Below are 14,956 nucleotides of genomic sequence, written 5' to 3'. Positions count from 1 at the left end.
ACTATCGATCTTCCTCGGTCTGGGGCTCCATGAAAGATCTTGCCTCATAGGGTAAGGATGATTCAGGGAAAGGTCAGGAATCAGCTCAGAACTACACAGGAGGACCTGGTCAATGACCTGAAGACAGCTGGGACCAGAGTCTCAAACATTACCATTAGTAACACACTACGCCAGCATGGATTGCAATCCTGCAAGGCACGCAAGGTCCCCCTGCTCACACCAGCACATGTCCAGGCCCAGATTGAAGTTCTCCAATGACCATTTAGATGATCCAGAGGAGGTATGAGAGAAGGTCAGATGAAACCAGAATACAATGTTTTGGTATCAACTCGCTTGTTATCGGTGTCAGTGGCCACCAGACAGAAGTACTTGCTTACAAAGCTGTCCTTCTTCTGATAGTGGCGGCTGCAGGGTGCTACACATCTGCCTCTTATTGATTTTAATATGAGGCGGATGTGTAGTAAAAGGAGATGACCAGCTCTGCAAATGAGTACTTGTGGCCGATCGCCACCGACACCGATAACCGCTGATCAGCGGGGGTGTTGGCTGTTGTACCCTGACCAATGAGACACTGATGACCTATCCTAAGGATAGGCCACCAATGCTAAAGTAGTAGACAACCTCTTTAAAGGGAATTAACAGAAATCTCCTGTGAAACGTTTAGGAATTGCAGCCATTTTTCTACAAATCCTCCTCATTTCAGGGACTCAGAAGAAATTTACCAAATTAACTTTCCCATAAATAAAAGGTCCATGTTTAACTGTTTGTAGAGAATCCATTGCAGCAATGAAGGACTGCCATCGCTCATCTTCTCCAGTGTGAGGCTTTGCAATTATGATGGCCTGGAAGCCATGGATCTCACCATTGCTTGTCTCCTCCAGTAAGAGGCTTTGCAGCAATGAAGTCCTGAAGTCTGGAAGCCATGGCCGTCACAATCACTGGTCTCCTCCAGTGTGAGGCTTCACAGCAATGATGGCCTGAAGTCTGAAAGCCATGGCCGTCACAATCACTGGTCTCCTCCAGTGTGAGGCTTCGCAGCAATGATGGCCTGAAGTCTGTAAGCCATAGATCTCACCATCGCTGGTCTCCTCCAGTGTGAGGCTTCACAGCAATGATGGCCTGAAGTCTGAAAGCCATGGCCGTCACAATCACTGGTCTCCTCCAGTGTGAGGCTTCGCAGCAATGATGGCCTGAAGTCTGTAAGCCATAGATCTCACCATCGCTGGTCTCCTCCAGTGTGAGGCTTTGCAGCAATGATGGCCTGAAGTCTGGAAGCCATGGCTGTCACAATCACCGGTCTCCTCCAGTGTGAGGCTTTGCAGCAACGATGGCCTAAAGTCTGGAGGCCATTGATCTCACCATTGCTGGTCTCCTTCAGAGTGAGGCTTTGCAGAAATGGGCTGAAGTCTGGATGTCATGGCCTGAAAAATAGAAGTTCTTTAGTCAAATCTGTCCTTTCTATTTTTCAGACTCATTAATGATTTGCACCTTGTCGTCACCCATCTGTATTTCCTCCCATGACTAGAGTTGAGCGAATATGTTCGGAATCGGTCACCGAATCTGAATTTGCCATATTTGTGCCACAACCTGTCCCCTCCCTATATCTCTGAACTAATCTCCTGATATCTTCCCTCATGTAATATTCGATCCTCCCAAGACCTCCTACTCTCCTCCACTCTTATTCGTTCCTCACACAACCGCCTCCAAGATTTCTCCCGAATATCCCCCATCCTCTGGAACTCCTCGCCTCAACATGTCCGATTATCCACCACCCTCGGATCCTTCAGATGGAACCGGAAAACCCATCTCTTCAGGAAAGCCTACAGCCTGCAATAACCATTCTGCCGCCTCACCACCACCTGAGCTGCCGCGTCACCAACCGCCGGAGCTGCCGCTCCCCTGACCTTCTGTTTCCTCCCCATTAACCCGTAGAATGTAAGTCCGCAAGGACAGGGTCCTCTCCCCCCTGTACCAGTCTGTCATTGTAAATTTGTTTACTGTAAACTTTATCTATAACCCTGTACGTAACCCCTTTTCTCATGTACAGCACCATGGAATTAATGGCGCTGTATAAATAATAATATTGGTACCATAATCCTGCCGTATTTGTTTGATAATCGGTTCTGAACATATTCGGTAATTTCTACTCCCATTAACTCCAATGACGTTCGGCGAATATTGCAAAAACAATTTGCCGCCGATTGTACTCGAAACCAAATTTTTTAAAATTCTCTCAACTCATGATGTCTTCTCTTTATGGTGTATTTAGATACTGGGACACCGAATTCCTGGAGAGTGGTCTTCAACCCTCCTGTATCCTGCAAATATTAGCCTATCCCTTTAGCATGGCCTTTTATTAGGCAGCTCAGCTCCTACCCCTCCCTGCCTGAACATTGGTTCCTGCTGTTAGTCCACGTTTGCATTAGTATTTCACTTCCCATTATCGATCTGGCTACTTTTCCCATCCTGCCTGACCTCTCCGCTCCTGACCTTAGCTTCGTTTACTGTTTCTGTGCTGCCTGCTCTGACCTTGGAGGGTCTGATTACGCCTCTGTTTTGCCCCTCTGTACCTTGTACTGTGACGCTGAACTTCCTGACAACTGCTGTAGTCTCTGGGACTAAAATATCAACCACCAACTGGAGTACTGTACTCATCCGACAAAAAGTCATATTTTTATTTTGATTATCAACAGGACAATATAAAAAGAACAATAATAACCATATAGTTGTAGGAGGTTAACCAGAAAGATCCAAAAAATATCAAAGGATTTGCAGCATAATGATCACTAGCATAAACAGTTAAAATAGTCGCAATGAACATTTTGTAACAGTATACAATAAGTCAAATGTCAGAAGACAATACATCTAATAGTATATGAAAAAGTGACCTACAAAATTATCAAAATGCTACTATAGCATATATAGCCATGAACTGTAGATTTAGGATGACACAAGGTAAATCGTGTATGAGATGCCCAAATTATCCAATGCAGATGCAGAGCTCTAGGGAAATCCCAAATTGAAATAAATAATGGCAGAAAACAAGCATAAAAATGAATTATATAGGCAACTTATCGATTCTGATAAAGTTCTTGTGCAAAGTCCAGGGAGGTTCACCAGACTCGGACTACCTTGGAGCGAACACCCAGTAGGTAAACCCAACCGTGGTGCAGTTGATCCACATCACCAGGTTTCTCGCAGGTGAGTATGAGCCCTAAGACAACTGTACAAGTGCTGTACGAGGAGGACCGCTCTCAGCGTGAGCAGCAGGACTAGTTGATGCAGGCTATCAATGTGGTGGCAACCCAGCTGCAGGATCTTCCACCGCTATGTCCGCTTCTACTATGTCCAGCAAGTGCGCTTTTGGACAGTCTGCCACTATGAGGGATCCACCTTATGCCCCAGTTTATGGTGTAACTGCAAAGCTAAGGCTTCGACTTCTGTCTAAAAGAGCTGCAATTTCATTAATCAATGTAAGACCCACTTTACACTCCACGCTCACCTTTCCTTCGGACCAGACTTAGATAGCATTTATGGTCTCGTTTACTATCTGGACAAGCCCTCTCCTGGGCAAACCCAGTTTCGGAGTGTGGTGGTCTGGAGACTCAGGATCTCGAAAGGTTTCTGAAGATATTCCGTATGGTTTTTGTGGTTCCAGGCCATACCTCCTCTGCTGCCTCGTCTTTGATTCTAAAAGGCTGCTTTCACACATCAGTTTTTTGTTTTCAGGCACAATCCGTCGAGTTTTGAAAAAAACGGATCCAGCAAAAGTTGCCGCCGGATCCGTTTTTTTCTCATAGACTTGTATAAGCGACGGATGGCCTCATGTTTCATCCGTTTTTCGCCGGATCGTCGAAAATTGGTTTTCCGGCGGCCAGAGAAAACGGACATAATAATGTTTTTTGTGTCCATTGAAAAAACAGACAGCGATGGATCCATCACTGTCCGTCGTTTGCTACAATGGAACCCTATGGCACCAGATCCGTCAAATGACGAAATCCGGCGACTGATTCTTTTTTTTTTTTTTTTTTTTTTACTGAGCATGCTCCGATTTTTTATTTTTTTTTTCTTTTTTTAAGGATCCAATTAGCTCTATCAGCTAGTCGGATCCGTCGCATCAGTTTTTCACAATCTGCGACAGATCAGTTTTTTTCAATATTCAACGGATTGTACCTGATGGCAAAAAACTGATGTGTGAAAGGAGCCTAAGGCCTCTTTCACATTTCCGATTTTTTTTGTGTCCGTCGTAGTGCAGCAAAATGACGGATTGACGGACGTCATGAAAATAGTGAAAAACGTGTACGATGCATCCAGTGTAATGATGGGTGTGCCGTCCACAAATTCCGGGAAAATAAATGTCCAGGGACGAGAGAGAGAGAGAAACCTTTCTTTATCATTTTATTCATTGCTGTTTTTTTTTTTTTTGCTCCAGATTTTCTAAAATTGGCATTTTCTGCACAACAAAAAATGTTTTCTATTTTTGTGCTTTACCTTAGTTGCACTTTTTTAGAGCAAAATAAATTACATAATTCTTTAAAATGTTACGCACAATGCTAACATCTGCACAAAAAATTCTGGTAAAGAAATTGTCTGTACAGGAACAGGTCTATAATTGTGCAAAAGAAAAATTGTAACTTTTTTAAAAAGTTGTACATAACTAATAGGTTACAGACATCGGAATTACCCAAAAATAGTCCCAGAGGGGAAAAAAAAGAAGATAAACCAGTAGAAAATAGATTTCAAAATAGGTGCAACTGAAAGGAAAAAAACACAGCTTAAAACAGGACAAACTAGAAAAAATAGCTGCAAGTACAGTAATGAATCAGGCCCATAACATGTATGTGGTGCTTAAAGGGATTAAAAAAAGGGTTCATCCAATGATAACACTGTTCTAGATATTTTCAAAAGTCGCTTGAAGGTGCCTTCATACAAGTTTGCTCCTTGGTACCATGGACCATTCAGGATTCTCAGGCAAATCAACCTGGTCTCCTATAAGCTTCAGGTGCCACACAATCTTTGAATCCCAAATGCCTTGCATGCTTCGCTCTTGAAACAAGTACCGTAATCGGTTTTACAAGGTCCGTACTCCTGCCCCTATGTTTGTTGTTGGAGGCACTTCGGATGTGTTTGAGGTTAATGACATTTTGGACTCTTAAGAAGGTCTGATGAAAGATCTTCTATTTAGTTGACTGGAGAGGTTTGGGAGCCCGCTGAGAACATCCATGACCCTGACATTCTCGAAAGGTTCCTCCAACGTTCTGGCCAAAAAAGCAGGGGGCATAGGGGGGTCCTGTCACGGCGGTGACTTGCAGGCTTCCCCTGCTCTGCTCTGCTCACCGTGCATTTTTTTCTTATGTCTGGCTGTCCCGCTGAGTCTGTCAGCCTATCCTATACTAGCATGGCCTTTATTAGGCAGCTCCTCCTACCGCTCCCCACTCGAAAGTTGTTTCCTATGCTGCTAGTCCATATTTGCTTGCATCAGTATTTCACTTCCAGTTACCGACCCATCTAGCCATCCCGTCCTGCCTGACCTCTCCGCTCCTGACCTCCGGTTTGTTTACTGATCCTGTGCTTCCTGCCCCAACACCGGACAGCCTGACTTCACCTCTGTTTTGCCCCTCTGCACCTGGTACCTTGCTTTTGACCTTCTGGTCAACTGCTGTAGACCTGGCGACTGCCTTGGAGTGGTACCTGGTGACTACCGGCGGCTACGGCTATCTTCACCAGGCCTTTCTGAGTCCCCAAGCTCACCAGTGTGCTCTCTATTTTGTTCAACGTAAAAAAACTGTCGATTTGGCTGTTCCTAACGTATCTGATCTCTCTGATGGATTTCTTTTATTTTTCAGCTATACTTTGACATGAGCTCCTCAAATTAAAATTGGGTGTCACACTTTAAGCCCAGATTGAATATACACTATGTTCCAAATTATTATGCAAATGACATTTTTATCAGATTTTCCTAAATGGTCGGTGCAAATGACAGTCAGTCTAATAAAAGTAATCACCCGTTAGATTATACATCGAATTTTATTGAATAAACCTCCCAATGATAACAGAATAATCTCCAAAATGAATAAAAACTCAAAATGCACTGTTCCAAATTATTATGCACAGTAGAATTTCTAAACATTTGATATGTTTTAAAGAACTGAAAATGCTCATTTGTGGAATTTGTAGCATTAGGAGGTCACATTCACTGAACAAAAAAGCTATTTAACGCCAAAACATCCCAACAGGCCAAGTTACATGCTAACATAGGACCCTTCTTTGATGTCACCTTCACAATTCTTGCATCCATTGAACTTGTGAGTTTATGGAGAGTTTCTGCTTGTATTTCTTTGCATGAAGTCAGAATAGCCTCCCAGAGCTGCTGTTTGGATGTGAACTGCCTCCCACCCTCATAGATCTTTTGCTTGATGATCCTCTAAAGGTTCTCTATAGGGTTGAGGTCAGGGGAAGATGGTGGCCACACCATGAGTTTATCTCCTTTTATGCCCATAGCAGCCAATGACTCAGAGGTATTCTTTGCAGCATGAGATGGGGCATTGTCAGCATGAAGATGATTTTTCTCCTGAAGGCACGTTTCTGCTTTTTATACCATGGAGGAAAGTTGTCAGTCAGAAACTCTATATACTTTGCAGAGGTCATTTTCACACCTTCAGGAACCTTAAAGGGCCTTACCAGCTATTTCCCATGATTTTGGCCCAAAACATGACTCCTCCACCTCCTCGCTGACGTTGCAGCCTTGTTGGGACATGGTGGCCACCCACCAACCATCCACTACTCCATCCATCTAGACCATCCAGGGTTGCTCGACACTCATCAGTAAACAAGACTGTTTGGAAATTAGTCTTCATGTATGTGTGGGCCCAATACAACCATTTCTGCTTGTGAACACTGTTTAAGGGTGGCCAAATAGTAGGTTTATGCACCACAGCAAGCCTTTGAAGGAGCCTACACCTTGAGGTTCGAGGGACTCCAGGGGCACCAGCAGCTTCAAATATCTGTTTGCTGCTTTGTAATGGCTTTTTAGCAGCTGCTCTCTTAATCCGATGAACTTGCCTGGCAGAAATCTTCCTCGTTATGCCTTTATCAGCACAAACACATTTGTGCTCAGATACAGCCACAAATCTCTTAACAGTACGATGATCATGCTTATGTTTTTGGAAAATTTCTAATGTTTTCATCCCTTCACCAAGGCATTGCACTATTTGATGCTTTTCAGCAGCAGAGAGATCCTTTTTCTTTCCCATGTTACTTGAAAACTGTGACCTGCTTAATAATGTGGAACATCATTTTTAAGTTGTTTTCCTTTAATTAGAATCACCTGGAAAACCAATTATCACATGTGTTTAAGATTGATTTCAGTGATCCATTGAGCCCTGAGACACAATACCATCCACGAGTTTATTTGAAAAACAAAACAATTAAATCTTTATGACACTTAAATCCAATTTGCATAATAATTTGGAACACAGTGTAGACCTGGGTTTGGGATATGTTTTGGTAAACTGCTCAAATGCCAAAACCTATGTGACCGTCCAAATATTTCTGAACCTAACTATACATGTTTGTATAGGCTAGAGTTAAATCCCCACACTACAGGTTCTGATTTGCTGCACCTAGATAGCTAAGACTAGAACCAGGCGTTCACTGGTCAGTCGGCTGGGGGATCGGAGCAGACTTGATTGTGTTGGAGGCGGAGAGGGACAAGTCAGAATCTCTTGAGAGAGACTGCATAGGCCGAGTGCACCAAACTGCAAGTCTCAGTGGTTGCAATGGATGATAGCCATTTTGTTTGACCGACCGGGGACTAGCTCTGCTGTGTGTGAGTAGCCAGGGTGTATATTGTTTAGTTAGCACCTGGACAAGGCCAGGATTTTGCAAGGCCGGTGGTGTGCAATCTGTGGACATAAACGTCACATTGTTTTGACACGAGAATCCAGTACCTGTGTGAACGCTGCCTACTGCTGAGCATGATTCCATACAGTGTATGTATATGTTTAGCCAGAAGTCATTTCATGGAACATTTGCTGCCAAAACTTACCTACTTGGAATCAAGAACAAGAGACTCAAGAAAGCATAAGAACTGAGGAGCAGAATGTCAGCAAGTGTCTGGACTGAGAAGTCACAATGTGAATATTCGACTGTAACAGAAGCAAATTGAAGGGTCAGAGAGTGGCACAATGAGGGTGTGCAGAAGTAGTGACACACAGTGGAGGGTCCGGTGGGTGTGTGGCTGAATTTCAGCAAGTGGAGTTGAGGATTTGATCATGACTATTGGTATTTTCAATGATGAGAAATCCCAGAGATATTTCTACATCATGTGATACCATCAGGAGGCGTTTGATTGGCTATCACCGGATACTGATGGCAAAGGCCACGGGCAGTCACCGTATGCTGGATGATGGAAGCGACCGGGCGGTGACCGGATATTAATGATGGGGGGCGACGGGTGGTCACCAGATACTGATGACGGGGGCGACGGGCCGTCACCGAATACTGATGACGGAGGCGATGGGCCATCACCGGATACTGATCACGGGTGGGTGATGGGCGGTCACCGGATACTGATGGCGGAGGCGACGGGCAGTCACCGGATACTGATGACATGGGCAACGGGCTTTACATTTCTGGGACTTAAATTTCTCTTCAGTCCCTTTTTGCATTTTGTTACTTGATAAAGATAAACTATTAACCCTTTTATACACTGTATGGTTTAAGGCAGAGGCTGTATATGATTCCTCTTTTTTCGCAGGGAGCCCTCCTGTATCTCGTGGAGCAGAGGGCCGCACAGAGTCCCTGTGCTGGTGTTTCATGCAGAAGCAATTCTGTCCCAGGAGTCATGGCTGCGCACGGTGGGGGGTGAGTTAGGCTTCAGACTGACCTCTGTATCTGCTCCTCCCTGGGGGGGGGGGTTTGGGTGATTATGGTGGCAGGTTGGCTGTTCCTCCGTGTGATCGGGGTGAGTAGGATGCCAGTCTGACCCCTGTATCTTCTCCTCCCCGGGGTTTGGGTGAGTAGGATGACAGACTGGCCCCTGTATCTGCTCCCCCCTGGGGTCTGGGTGAGTAGAACACCAGACTGACCCCTGTATTTTCTCTGTCCTGGGTGAGTAGGATGGCAAACTTCCCCATGTATCTTCTCCTCCCTGGGGTCTGCGTGAGTAGTGCGTCACTCTCTCCTGTATCTGCTCCTCCATAGGTTCTGGATGAGTAGGACAAAAATCAGACCCCTCTATTTTCTCCTCCCTGAGGTCTGAATGTTTAGGGTGGCAAACTGACCCTTGTATCTTCTCCCTGGGGTTGGGGTTATTAGGGCGGCAGACTGACCCCTGTGTCTGCTCCTCCCTAAGGTCTATGTGATAAGGAGAGCAGACTGTCTCATGTATCTGCTTCTCCCTGGGGTTGGGGTGAGTATGGCAGCAGACTGTCTCCTGTATCTACTCCTTGAGGTTGGGGTAAGTAAGACGGCAGACTGATCCCTGGGGTCTGGGTGATTAGGGTGGCAGACTGACCCCTGTATCTGCTTCTCCTTGAGGTTGGGGTGAGTAGGACGGCAGACTGATCCCTGGGGTCTGGATGATTAGGGTGACAGACTGACCCCTGCATCTGCACCTCCCTGGGGTCTGGGTGAGTAGGGCAGCAGACTGTCTGCTGTATCTGCTCCTTCCTGGGGTCTGGGTGAATAGAACACCAGACTGACATCTGTAGTTTCTGCTTCCTGGGGTTTGGGTGAGTAGGACAGCAGACTGTCCCCAGTATCTGCTTTTCCCTGGGGTCAGGGTAAGTAGGACAGCAGACCAATGGATTTTCTTCTACCTGCTTCCTAGGTGATTAGGGTGGCAGACTGTCCCCTGTATCTTCTCCTCCCTGTGGTTGAGGGGGTTAGGGGGGCAGACTGGCCCCTGTATCTTCTCCTTCCTGAAGTATGGGTGAATAGGGTGACAGACTGTCACCTTTATCTTTTCCTTCCTGAGGTCTGGGTGAGTAGGACAGAGACTGACCCCTGTATTTCCTCCTACCTGGGATGTGGGTGAGTAGGACGGCAGACTGTCCCCTTTATCTTCACTTCCCTGGGGTCGGTGTGAGTTAGGTGGCAGATTGGTCTCTGTATCTGTTCCACCCAGGGGTCAGGGTGATTAGGGCGGCAGATTGTCCCCTGTATCTGTTTCTCCAAAGGGGTCAGCGTGATCAGGCCAACAGACTGGCCCCTGTATCTGCTCCTCCCAGGGGTCAGCGTGATTAGGGCGGCAGACTGACCCCTGGGGTCAGGGTCTGTTTTGGTGTCTCAAGCTTTTTTTTGCCTTTGCCCTGACAGAACGTTATCACCTATCTTACAAGATGGTTCGCACAGACAGCCGCCTGGTCCGCAGCATTCTCTCCGCACATGGCTTCCAGGAGGTGAGCGCCAACACTGTTCTTTGAGTTTTATGTGTGGACCCCTCACTTTACACCACTAACATCAGTCCGCTTTTCTAGGTCAACGCAAGGAGCAATGACTTCAACCTGATGTGGACAGGGTCACACATCAAGCCACATCTGATGCGCTGCCTGACTGGCTTCCAGAGGGTTAACCATTTCCCCAGGTACAGAGGTGGGTTGGGAGGCCACAGTGTGGTTCAGAGGTGCTGGCTGGGGAGGTCCATGGAGGAGAACAGCCCAGTATTGAAGATGTAATCTGTCATCCTCCATCTCTTTTGTTGCCTGCTTAGTGCAGCATACCCCTCAGTTGTCGGCAGATGTGACCACAGAATAGACCCCTATGACATTTTTCTCTCTGTGTGGGGACATCTTTGACCTGGGGCCCTTCGAATATCCTGCCTTAATGTCCTCCCAGGGCCCGACATTTCTTAGGTTGCTTCTCTGATGCAGGTCGTATGAACTTACCCGCAAGGATCGACTCTACAAGAATGTGCAGCGCATGCAGCAGACTCATGGAGTGCGGAACTTTAACATCCTACCCCAGACCTTCTTGCTACCAGCAGAGTACCAGGAGTTCTGCGGTACGTGCCCAGTGAGCCCGTGAGAGGAGGAATCCATACCTCTGGCAGTCGCATGGCCGATTACAGATTGTCTTTTTCCACAGACTCCTTCTCAAAGGATCGTGGACCCTGGATTGTCAAGCCGGTGGCATCATCCCGTGGACGTGGTGTTTATCTAGTGAACTCTGTATGTACTTGCATCCTCTCCTCCCCTCCCCCTTGCCCCCCTGCTGTCTGCCTCTCTCCCCTCCTCCTCTGGGCTCGCTGTCAGCCTCTCTCCCCTCCTCGGTGTTCACTGTCGGCTTCTTCCCCCTTCCTCCTCCAGTCTCGCTGTCGGCCTCTTTCCCCATACTCTTCAGGGCTCCCTGTCGACCTCTCCCCCTTCCTCCTCGTGGCTTGCTGTCGGCCCCTTCTTTTCGGGGCTCGCTGCCGGCCTCTCTCCCCCTACTTTTCGGGGCTCGCTGCCGGCCTCTCCCCCCCTACTTTTTCGGGCTCGCTGTCTGCCTCTCTCCCCTCTTCTTCTGGGCTTGATGTCGACCTCTCCCCCCTCTTCTTCGGGGCTTGCTGTCGGCCCCTTCTTTTCGGGGCTCGCTGCCGGCCTCTCCCCCCCTACTTTTTCGGGCTCGCTGTCTGCCTCTCTCCCCTCTTCTTCTTGGGTCTCTGTCGGCCTCCTCTCTCCATCTGTTGTCATCAGTCTCTCTTCTCTTGCAGCCATCTCAGGTCAGTGTGGAGGAGAATCTCTTGGTGTCTCGCTATATCAGTAACCCTCTGTTGATCGATGGTGAGTCTCTTCTGATGTGGTGTTTTGGGATCAGGAGCTGCACTCCGCACTGATTCATTACAAAGCGTGTTACTCCATAGCACCTCTTGTTATTTGCTGGGGAGGAAGGTAAATACATGGTCACCAGGTATGTGGGTTACACAATGCTGCATTTTTTCTGTAGGGTTCAAGTTTGATGTCCGCTTGTATGTACTGATCACCTCCTACGATCCACTTGTCATCTATCTGTATGAAGAAGGGCTCACCAGGTAATATGCTAAATCTGTCAAGCTGCTCCAGTGTCCCCGCCCCCTTCCCCTTTACACTCCTGGTCCTCGCCCTCCTACCCCCCGACACTTCGGTATTCTCTTCTTTTACCACACTCTCAGGTTTGCTACGGTGCGGTATGATCGAGCTGCCAAGAATATAAAGAACCAGTTCATGCATCTGACAAACTACAGTGTGAATAAGAGGAGTACAGACTATGTGAGGTACAAGGCACAGCAGGCAGTGACTAAGGATATCCCAGAAAGAGGTCTTTTATACATTGTCATGTTCTATTAGTTGCGATGACCCTGAAGTGGAGGATTATGGGAACAAATGGAGTATGAGTGCCATGCTACGTTACTTGAAGCAGGAAGGGAAGGACACAGCTGGTAAGAAAGAGATGCCTCCTACCCATCATATTGTCATCCTGGCCCACACATGATGGGTGTAAATGGCCAACAATTAACCAATCCACTATCTCACTCCTCTGTTATTCCTTGCATTCTTTCTTGCTTTTCCATTCTGTGACTCCTCCCCCTTTCTGTTACTCCTTTCTCTTTACCCTGCTCCTCCCTCTTTCTGTGACGCCTCACCCTGTCCTTTGCTCGTCTTCCTTTGTGACTTCTTCCCTTTTCTTTGAATCCCCCATTCTGTTACTCCTCCCACTTTCTGTGAATCCTCTCCCTGTGCTATGGTCTTTCCGCTTTCTGTGATCCTTCCCCCATTAGGTGACTTTTTGTGACTCCACGCTCTCCTCTGGTCCTTCCCCTTTATGTGACTGTTCCTTTTTCTCCTCCCTCTTTCTGTGACTCTTTCCTCTTCTGTGTCAGCTCCCTGTCCTTATCCCCTTCTTCTTTCTGTGACACTTCCCTCTCCCACTTTTCTCCCTCTTTCATTGACTCCGCTCACTGTTATGTGATTCCTCCCACTTTCTGTCACTCTTCTCCCTGTCCTCTGGTCCTTCCTTTCTGTTACTCCTCCCCACGTTCTGTGACTACTTCCTGTCCCTGTCTCCTTCCTCTTTCTATGACTCCTCCCCTTCTGTCTCCTCCCTGCTTTTATCTTATCCTTTCTGTGATGTCTCTCTGCTCCAGTCTACTCCCTCTTTCAGTTATGCCGTACAGTCTTGTGACTCCTTCCCTTGCTCCTCCCCCTGTTTTGTGACTCCTCCCTGTCTCCTACCTCTTTCAATTACTTATCCCCTTTGTGTGACACCTCTCCACACCACTTGGTAGTGTCCCTCTTCCTGTGTGGCTCTCATGGCTCTATTATCCTTATCCTCCACAGCGCTTATGACTCAGGTGGAGGATCTCATCATTAAGACGGTCATCTCGGGGGAACTTCCGATAGCCACAGCCTGCAAGTCCTTCCAGGTGCACAGAGGGAACTGCTTTGGTGAGTTTGGGGCAGTGAGAGCCGCGCCTCCTCGTGCATGGTGATGTACTGACCCTTCTTCTGCTCTTGCAGAGCTTTATGGTTTTGATGTGCTCATTGATGGGAATCTTAGACCTTGGCTCCTAGAAGTTAATTTGTCTCCATCGCTGGCCTGGTAAGATGCCCCTCCACCCCTGGCACCAGCCCCGCCCCCTCCGGCACCCACATGACTTATTCATCCATATCTGCCGGCAGTGACGCCCCTCTGGACATGAAGGTGAAGGCCAGTATGGTTTCTGACATGTTGACCCTGATAGGTGAGTAAGATAGATGTACTGCAGGTATCGGCCATAGACCATGCTTTAAATGACAGGTCTTTTCTGTGGTCTCTGTAGGTCTGGAGTGTCAGGACCCTCAGCAAGGAATGGGACGTGAGAAGCGGGTCCCAAGACCACAGGTTAGCTCCTATGGTAGCCACCATTAACAGATGTCTTTTCTCATTGCCGACACTGAAGTGATGGGTTCTTTGTCTCTCGGCAGCGCCCCCTGTCAGCCAGCGACATTGACACCAAACTGCACCTTGGAAGCAGAGAGAAGACTGGAAGAAGTGGGGTCCTGGGTCTGTCCACGGAGGAGGTCTGTCCACTTCTATCCACAGCGCTACGTGGGCGGTCTTCAGACCCCTGTAATGCACCACTTTAGTAAAGCCCTCCCCCATTCTGTTGCACCCTATATGTAGATTGTGAGCTCTTCAGCTGAGGTGACATCACAGTAATAGCACAGGCCATGTACACTAAAGATCCCAATACCCGAGATGCCGGCTCTGTTCCCGAGATGCAGGCTCTGTACCCGTTTACCATCTGATACTCAGCTTCATGTGTCCAGGTAAAGATCTTGCGTAGGCTGCAGGATGAGGAAGCGAGACGTGGCGGTTTTGTTCGCATATTTCCTAGATCTGATACTTGGGCACTGTACGGGTAAGTCCGCTATACAGTGAGGCAGATTTCTTGTCCCTCTGCGCCTTCCTTTGATTCCCTACCATGTTCACACAGCTCGTTCCTGGAACACAAGACATCCATGAATTACATGCTGTCCACCCACCTCTTCTCCAGCAAGTAGGTACAAGCTCCACTGCCTGTGCCGAAAATGTAGCCTGTCATGTCATCGTCCTTTCATCTGCCACAGAACAGTTACAAATGACCCCCGACTGACGCTAAACGCAGCTTTGTATGAACGAAAACTGATTTCACTACAACTACGTAGGGCCAAGAGGCATGGACGAGCACGTAGAACAGGTATAATGTCTGTATTGTGAGTCTAGGTTATGATTGGCTGTGTGTGCTCCTTACGCTTCCCTCCAATTCCTATGATTGGCTGCTCGTTCAACTCGAGTTTCCCAGCACCTTCTATGATTGGCTGCTCGTGATGCCCCAGTTCCCCAGCTCCTACTGTGATTGGTTGCACATGCTCCTCCAGCACCTCCTGTGATTGGTTGCGGGTGCTCACCCAGTTCTTCAGGACCTTCTGTGATTGTCTGCACATGCTTCACAAATTGTCTAGAACCTCCTGTG

The 14,956-nt window shown here is 47.6% G+C and overlaps 1 protein-coding gene across 3 annotated transcripts in view; it reads left to right on the top strand.

The window, feature by feature from the left end:
• Window positions 1-14,956, top strand: part of TTLL5 (tubulin tyrosine ligase like 5) — a 27,982-nt gene that overhangs the window by 758 nt on the left and 12,268 nt on the right. For 2 of the 3 annotated variants that reach the window (XM_077267544.1, XM_077267543.1), the window contains exons 2-18: window positions 8,759-8,865; window positions 10,321-10,403; window positions 10,482-10,588; window positions 10,875-11,005; window positions 11,089-11,171; window positions 11,696-11,765; window positions 11,929-12,013; window positions 12,134-12,235; window positions 12,309-12,400; window positions 13,299-13,406; window positions 13,479-13,560; window positions 13,641-13,702; window positions 13,781-13,842; window positions 13,926-14,021; window positions 14,271-14,362; window positions 14,438-14,500; window positions 14,571-14,680. In XM_077267544.1, coding sequence (XP_077123659.1) covers window positions 8,759-8,865; window positions 10,321-10,403; window positions 10,482-10,588; window positions 10,875-11,005; window positions 11,089-11,171; window positions 11,696-11,765; window positions 11,929-12,013; window positions 12,134-12,235; window positions 12,309-12,400; window positions 13,299-13,406; window positions 13,479-13,560; window positions 13,641-13,702; window positions 13,781-13,842; window positions 13,926-14,021; window positions 14,271-14,362; window positions 14,438-14,500; window positions 14,571-14,680 — 1,535 coding nt within the window. Of the gene's footprint in view, window positions 1-8,758; window positions 8,866-10,320; window positions 10,404-10,481; window positions 10,597-10,874; window positions 11,006-11,088; window positions 11,172-11,695; window positions 11,766-11,928; window positions 12,014-12,133; window positions 12,236-12,308; window positions 12,401-13,298; window positions 13,407-13,478; window positions 13,561-13,640; window positions 13,703-13,780; window positions 13,843-13,925; window positions 14,022-14,270; window positions 14,363-14,437; window positions 14,501-14,570; window positions 14,681-14,956 lie in introns of those variants that run through there. The other variant, XM_077267545.1, reaches the window with a different exon arrangement.

This window comes from Ranitomeya variabilis, chromosome 1 (assembly GCF_051348905.1).
Source record: "Ranitomeya variabilis isolate aRanVar5 chromosome 1, aRanVar5.hap1, whole genome shotgun sequence".
In the NCBI taxonomy this organism is placed as follows: domain Eukaryota; kingdom Metazoa; phylum Chordata; class Amphibia; order Anura; family Dendrobatidae; genus Ranitomeya; species Ranitomeya variabilis.
This window is presented reverse-complemented; position numbering and strand designations above follow the sequence as displayed.